The 8,126-nt window shown below is 39.4% G+C and overlaps 1 protein-coding gene across 1 annotated transcript; it reads right to left on the reverse strand.

Annotated features, from left to right (window-relative positions):
• On the reverse strand, nucleotides 1,194–6,114 carry LOC18789892 (probable pectate lyase 8). Its single transcript, XM_007222098.2, has 7 exons — nucleotides 5,833–6,114; nucleotides 5,334–5,387; nucleotides 4,603–4,677; nucleotides 2,704–3,346; nucleotides 2,502–2,605; nucleotides 2,237–2,375; nucleotides 1,194–2,128 (listed from the first exon to the last, which is right to left on the reverse strand). Exons 1-7 carry the CDS (start codon nucleotides 5,931–5,933, stop codon nucleotides 1,907–1,909), a joined length of 1,338 nt encoding a protein of 445 aa, XP_007222160.1. The 5' UTR covers nucleotides 5,934–6,114; the 3' UTR covers nucleotides 1,194–1,906.

Consider the following 8,126-nt stretch of genomic DNA (forward strand, 5'->3'; position numbering starts at 1 on the left):
TACAGGTCAAGATAACACTACACAAACCCATCAAAAAGGAGAGCACTTTCATTTCAATTTTTCAAACCCAAATCAATAAGGCTAAGGTTGATATGTGTATAATAATAATAATGTATGTACATGCACAAGTTGGGCAGCAGAGAAAATGAGAATGAGAGATGGTCCCATCCCTTGTCTATTAATTAGCGCAAATCAAAACCCTCACATGCCATATGGGGCCCTGCCTCACATGCAAATTGCAAGGCTATCTATAATCTATCCCCCAATTTCTTCATTCCATCATTTTTTTACAAACGATTGGAAGATTAATACACTCATAACTAGGTGTCGAAGTAACACATCACAAATATACATCGTCTTTGATATCCATGTTTCGAACTAAGGCTTCCTCTAACCAACAAAAGACAGACAAAAAGGCTAATTGGTGTCTTCATTTCATCATCTTAACACATGACATAGGGCTCGTCACTGCCTTTTGTTTTTGTTTTGTTTCCAACTTTATCCGCTATCCATGTTTAGTGGTCATGCTCTGAGCCACTGCATGTTAGGGGGGAGGCCATAATCAAACATTTATTTCTTTTCTTGCCCCCACAAATTCCTAGTGGGGCGTGGGGCATTTGGGACACCGCATGGAAATTAATTTGGGTCACTGAAACTGATGCACATTCTTGCATAGTGTTCAGAATATATCCGTTAGGGATATTTTGTTGCACTTGACGTTGCTTTCTTTCTCAGCATTGGTTTGTTTGTATTTGGGATATAACAATTTCTCCTCCATCCACAAATAACCGTAAAGATATATGACTTGCATTTCCTGAATGAGATCGTAACCAAGCATTAGGATCTGATTCTATTTAGCCACCGGTTCTTATTCACAACCTGAAAGAAGGGATTCCGAATTGCCCTCTTTTGGTAATAACTCTCTTTTAGAAAACCATTTTAATTTCTCATTTGGAGATGTTATGTGGAGTAGATCGTCATGGATGATGGTGGGTTCAATTCTAAACATGCCCTTATTTCATGATTAACTTGATTATTGTTTTCTTCCATTAAACAATTGCGTCTAGTAATTCATCATTTGGTAAAGATGATAGTGGTAAGAAAAAGGTGATTTGATTATGGTGGTTTGGTTGGTAAATGACTTGTTGTCATGTGGTGTGTTTGGGAGAGCACATGGGATGGAAGAATAACGAGAAACAAACACTGATATAATGAGCATAATGATAGAAAAAGAGAAATCACAATTACACAACCAAAAGTAAAAGATTGCTTCCATTGCCATTTGCCAAAGGAAAAAAGAAAGAAAAAAAGCTTAAAAAGTGAAAAAGGAACAAATCATCACTGCAATTGCTGCTATGCTCTATTGACTAAAACAAAGTCGTCCTTTCATAAACTCAAATTTGACATTCATATCATACTATTGCTTGCTTGCTTGCTTGTAAGACTCTAGACAAAAGAAAAAAGAAGAAGGAAAAACCCACAAAATCATTCATATCCTATAAAACCCAAATGTATGCAGACAAAAACACTGACACTGGGAGGAAGAAGAAGATAGACACACAAACGGTGGTCAGAACTTGGAACATGATGGGATGAAACAGAATGAGACCAAAATGAAAACAAAAAGAGAAAGGGGCAAAAGGAAAAAAAAATATGAACAACGCTTCTGCACCTGCTCCTAAAAATGGCATTGTATTTTTCAGTTGAAGCAGACCGAGGTTGACCAATAACAGAAAGACAATGTGGAGGGAGGCAAATGGATTGGACGATATAATGACATGTGTAAATCAATGTACACTTGCCAAATTTTTTTAAAATAGGAAAAGATGAAGGGTAGAATTCAATTGATGGAATATGTGGAAATTGGGTAGAAGCTATATAATTGGTAAAAATGGGAAATGAGATACTAGCAAGGATGGCCTCTGCGGCAGGGGAGTGCACCAGAACCTGAAGTTATGGCTCCAACCATGGCAGAGGACTTGGCTCCCAAGCTTGAGGCCCTGGCATAGCTTGCTGAAGCTCCAGCTCCGGATGGAGTGAAGTAGGCACCATTCAGAAGCAGGTCTCCTTCTGATCTCCAGTTCCAGCTCTTCCATTGGGTTGTCGGTGTCTCGACCCTCTTGGTAACCTTTAAAATGCAAATTTATCATCAACAATCAGTTAGTATGTGAACCTCATCATGATTCATAGCAAACAACCATTAGTTGACAAGGAAATATGATTAGGACTAAATTACCTCCTTTGCAAAGGGGTTGGTTGGAGCAGCATATCTGTTGCCCTGGCTGTTGATGGTGGGCTCTGCACTTCCACCAATGGCATACATTTCCCAGTGAGTGTAGTCGTTGTTCACCACATGGAAATACCCGTGCCTACACCTGCATTGTCCATAGTCCATGTCTTAATCTTATGAGAACCAAAAATGAGTCGCGGTGCAACAAATTGGTATTGCATTTCTGCTGTCAATAAGCCAATCCGATTTCATTATTGAACTGAAGACTTACCTTGGCATTCTTTGGATAAGTCCCTCCCCAAAGTGGTTGTAAGCAATTGTCACTTGCATTGCCTTGTCTCTGGTATAAGAGTCACTGTGGCCCAGCAGCATCACCTGGTTTTCAATAGCATAGATATCAATGTCAAGATTAAAACAGAAAAGTAAACACATGGAAGTAAATAGTAATTAGAGATTCAGAAGAATTTACAGACCTCATTGTGGTGGGTAAAGTGGTTGTTGGAAATGGTAATTGCAGTTGAGCCCATGACAGCATCAACAAGACCATCAGCACAGTTGGAGAGAGAATTGTGGTCAACCCATATATGGCTGGACCCGAAGATGGAGACAGCATCACCATCAGCCATTGTCCGCCACCCGAAATGAGATGGAGAGCTCCTCACCAAAGCATTTCCTGTGGGCTTGCAGTCATGGATATGTAGACCATGAATTATGATATTTGTAACAAATTGGATTGTGATGCATGCTCCATTAGCAATGTGAACATTGACTCCGCGGCCATCAATGGTCTTGAAGCTGTTCATGATGAGCTCCTGCTTCAATTGTATCACCATGTCTCGCTTGAACACAATCCAGAGAGGCTCGTTCTGGATGACAGCGTGGCGAAGAGTACCGGGTCTGGGGTTAACAGGATCATCATCACCAGGGTCAGTGACAACATAGAAGCGACCATCACGACCACCAATGGCATTTCTGCCAAAACCAATGCCGCAGTCTGCAAGACGCTTGCGGTTTTTCTGCCAGTTTGAATCACAACGCCAGCAGTCATCAATTGGATTGCCAGTTCCACATGAGAAGAAGCCCAGCTTCCTTCTCTCAGTGCTGTTTCGGATACTCCTGCAATATCAACAGTGTTTCTTTCTACTGTCAACATTATTGTAAAAAACAAAAGCTCTTTCATCATAATTCAAACAAAAGCTCTTCCACAATTAAAAAGAACTATTGCCTAAACATACTCTAAAAAGTTAAAAAGTTAAAAGTAATTTCTACTGGGATGTTGGTGGTGGCAATTTCTCCCTAGTTTCTTCATTTGTCATGTAATGTATTTGGCAAAAACCTGAGTAGTGACCTGAGTCACTACATGACAGGGTAGCACATGAAGAGGGGAAAAAGCAAGTATTTTGTCCATTTGTGAGGAAAATTGCTCAGTGTAACGGATAGAAAATTGCTCTCTTGATTTTGGCCCAGAAACAGAAACAGAGTACATGTTATCCTTCTAATCATTGTTTTGGCAGCACACACGGGTGAAACCTATCACATTTGGTTAAAAGTTCCAAAATGCGACCTGAGTCTATAAGATCTGAATATATCAAAATCATTACAGCCAAAGATTTAAAAAATAGATTAATAATAGTAACACCAAGGATCATTAAAAGCAAGGAAAAGAGGGGTGTAAAAATCCCATAGCATCTTTATTGGCTGGCCTAATCTGTGACATAGACATGCATATACAAATCAAATTTCGACCAACACTCAGCAATTATAATAGGTGGTGTGTCCTAGACACTATCAAATTCATTACACAGACCTAAAGCTAAAAGCTTGGTACCCTTCAAATGTAGGACATAGTGTATGTTTAGACAAGGAAAGAGGCATGTGGAAAAGAGAAAGTATATGCCAAGTCTAACATGGACCAGGGAAAAATACGACCGACAGAAAAGGGAAAGTAGAAAATGCATAATGCAAACAACTTCAAGCATTTACAGTGCATATGACAGAAAAGGCAAAGTGAAAATGGCATAAATAGAAGGCAGGGCCAATTCATGAGAATGCAAACAACTTCAGGCTTTTGCAAAATTAGAAACTGAGTTAATTGAAATTGCCAATCGGGTCAGTTGGGTTAGGTCCAAATTCATAAGAGCTAGCTACACCACCCACCAAAACCTCTCATCAGTGAATGCAGTCAACTGTTCATCTGCTCAGTTCTCTTTCTTCTTTTGAGATAAAATTTGGTTTATTTTATTATACCCCATGTGCATTTCACAGTCACATGCTCATACCAGAAAATATACACAGTGGTGACACATAAAAGTTAAGAGAGAGAGAGAGAGAGAGAGAGAGAGAGAGAGAGAGAGAGAATCAGAGAGACCCACATGTCAACCATGGCAACAACCTCCTCTGGGTCATCAACTGCATGCTTATTGAAGCTCTCATCATCCTCAGCCACCCTGAAAAAACCAATTAAGCAACAACAAAAAATTGAGCAAAAACCAAACCCAGAAAAATTACCAAAACCCAATAAACCATAAACCTCCAAAACATTCACTGTCACCAAACAAAACCGTTGGGTTGGGTCAAACTGATAAAAAAATTGGCGAATCAGAGAGTGACACGTTTCACTCGCAGGAAGCGAGTAGGAAACGAAAAGTAAAAGACACACGGCTATGGAAAGCACGATTCAGAGTGTGTACGAGTGCAGTGCTCGAGGCCATAGCTGAGGGGCAGACAGTGTCGACTAAAAACCGTTAGGGGGCGTTTTTTGTGCAGAGGGAAGAAAAAACTAGTCGGCGAGAGGGCAGATGTGGAATTAAGTGTATTGGCTGAGGGCAATTATGGAAATGTAGTAAAACGAGAAGCCACAGAGAGTGGGAATCCGAGGGGAACAAACATAACGGAATAAACGGCCCAGATCTTTAGATCCAAATCTTGACGGTTGAGATTGTTATATGCCGTTGGGATAAGAACAGAACAGAATCATCCAACGGCTTAAACGGGAGGAGGAGACAAGCGAAACGGTTTAGATCCATCCACGTGGACAAGAACAAATAATAAAAAATAAAAGAAAGAATTAACGTTGGGAGGGGTTTTTGGTTGGGTTACGGACCTGGCCGCCATTGATGAGTTGCTTGAGCTCTGCAACTCCTCTGTTCCTCCATTTCTGCAGAGAAAAAATTCCAAAATTAAAAAAAAACATAAATAAAAGGTAATGACATGAAATTCAAGCACAGAAAATAACCAAACACCCCCATTTGTACGGACAAGTTCAAGAACTCTCTCTCTCTCTCTCTCTCTCTCTCTCTCTCTCTCTCTCTCTTATTCTTATTCTTTAAGGTCCAAGTGAGCTCTTGTTGTTCTGCTACTTTGAGAAGAGAAATTAAGGAAGAAACGGAAAATGCCATGACAAATGGGGTCGGCAAAAATTCTAGAAACCTGTAATTTCTACTAAAGTACATCGAATGTAGCTCCATTTTTCCACTAAGAAACCCCATTTCTCTTCAAGTAGCAAAGCACTCCTTTGCCTCACTCACTCAAATTCCACTCAACCAAATAAGCCCATAGAAACAGAGAAGTGGAAAGAGAGAGAAAGAGAAGCAAAAGTAAACCTGTTTCCAGAGATCTCAGCAATTGCAGCAACGAAGCAAAGCACGAGAAGCACCGCCAAGAAAGCACCAGTAACCCATCTCTTACTCTCAAACACCGCCATTGCAATCTCTCTCTGTGTTGCTGTGAGGAGAGAATGTGAAGTGGAGCAGAGAAATTAAAGACACGCCAAGAAATGAATGTGAAATGCAGAGAGAGAGAGAGAGAGAGAGAGAGAGAGAGCAGAGAGCAGAGAGCAGAGAGCAGAGAGAAAAACAAGTGTGAGTCAGAGAATGAGGAAGCTCACACAATCACTCCCATTTATATAGACACCCACATTGTGCACCCACTCCTTTCTTTAACGCCGTTTAGTCGTTTACAGTTATCTAACTAACACCAATATCAGTGTTGATTTTTTTTGACTCCCCGGGATTAGGTTCACTCTAACGCAACAACCAAACAACCCCCACCACCAACATTAACTGCTCTCACCCAAACAAACACAGCCCCTCTATACGTAAACCTTTTTACTTTTTACTGCGAGACCCCCAACTAACATTTTACCGCAGGCCTATCCGACCGACGCCTTTTCTTGCCACGTCAGCAGCGGCCGTTATGGAGGAGAGAGAGAGTACGGACGTTCACGGGAACAGATGTCACGGTATTCTGCTGGTTTTGCGCCACGATTAAGAAGTTAACTAAAACGCAAATTCCTTTTTTAATTTATTTTTTTTATAATGGCGTGTTTGGGTCGAAATGCAATTCGAGGCGCTAATCACGGCCATAAGGCATTGTTTGACTACCCCCATTGTTTCAAGTGGGTAGAGGGGCAATGCTTGCTTACAGCCTGTGTACGCAATATTTCTCTATGGGTTTTATTTAATTTTGCTGTGGAATTGAAGGCATTGTTTGGTGGCAGTTTTAAAGGGCTTTCCCTGCTTTTCTGTCTTTGTTTTTATTTTATTTTAATTTAATTTTCTCTTTTTTGGTTGTGGCTTGAAATTTGAAGTCTCCTTATGGCTATATGGTGGTTACCAACTCACTCGATATGTCAATTTCCAGCAAATCCCCATGTGAGCTAAAATTTCTGTAATTTCAGTCAGATTGGAGTGTGGAAATTGCAAAGACAAACTGAATATTCAAATTTGGCAACAAAGACTTTGAACCCTGCATATCCTGGATATCCATAATTTAGCAACATGTGAGTGTGTGCATATGTTAGCTCATGTGAACTCTCAAATTTTGTGACACATTTTGCATAGATGATCATGCGTGCCGATATATACTCGCCAAAGATATAAATATACAAGAAATAAACCGGTGCTAAGGTCTTGATGATCGCTCTTTTCTTTCCTTTGCAAATCTTACGTCCTTTGCCAAAGATCTCCACCCAACCTACGTACCGAAGATAACAGAACTTCTCAACCTCCCACAAGTTGTATCCAGATTTGGACATCAACACAACATGTTAATTTGAAAGCTAAAATTGAATTATAAATTACTTGAGCTTTTCTATATGTGCAAGGCACTAGATTTCAAGAATGATTAAAGCTTTCACATGTTAAAACTCTCAGTTGGGGGTCGTATTTGGTTTGGTAGGAACAGAATTGAAGCCATCAATTTCAGCTATAAATGCTAAACTGCATAGGAATTTAATGCACGATAAATTTTGGCCAAAGCCTTCAGCCCTTTATTCTAGCCAAAAATACATGTCTCCTTTTCGTTATCAAAATTAGTTATCTATATCAGCTCAACACATATTTTTATCATTCATTTCACAACGTAACTTCAAGTTCTGAACTAATCGCTTTCGTTTCTTTAAAGCAATTTTTTTTTTATTGTTTAGGATTTGAACTTAAGATCTCTTTCAGAACATAACTAATGCTAAACAAAAATAAAACGTGAGACACAAGGATGATGCATGTATTGGTGATTATCATGTAAAAAAATGCATATATAGATCTGTTTCAAACACAAGGATGATGCAATAGAATTTCAGTACATCTTTTTATCTTCAATAGGAACCTCCCATGAAATAAATTATGAGCTACGATTCTTTTATAGTTTATGCTAAATTATTACAAACAGAAGCAGTAAATACGTTTAAGTACTGTCTATACATAAGTATATATATGGACATAGTGGTAGGTATGTGATGATCTAATTAGGGAATTTGTATTTTATTGGTTGACAAGAAATTCCGTATATGATCTTACGTTTGAAACCCTACTTATCCAAGTTCAATGTGGATGTCTTTAATTGTTCTGGTTGATCCAAATTAGCCTATAGTTCTACTTATTCACCACAAGGAGACATC

The sequence above is a fragment of the Prunus persica genome, chromosome G1 (assembly GCF_000346465.2).
Source record: "Prunus persica cultivar Lovell chromosome G1, Prunus_persica_NCBIv2, whole genome shotgun sequence".
Classification (NCBI taxonomy): Eukaryota; Viridiplantae; Streptophyta; class Magnoliopsida; order Rosales; family Rosaceae; genus Prunus; species Prunus persica.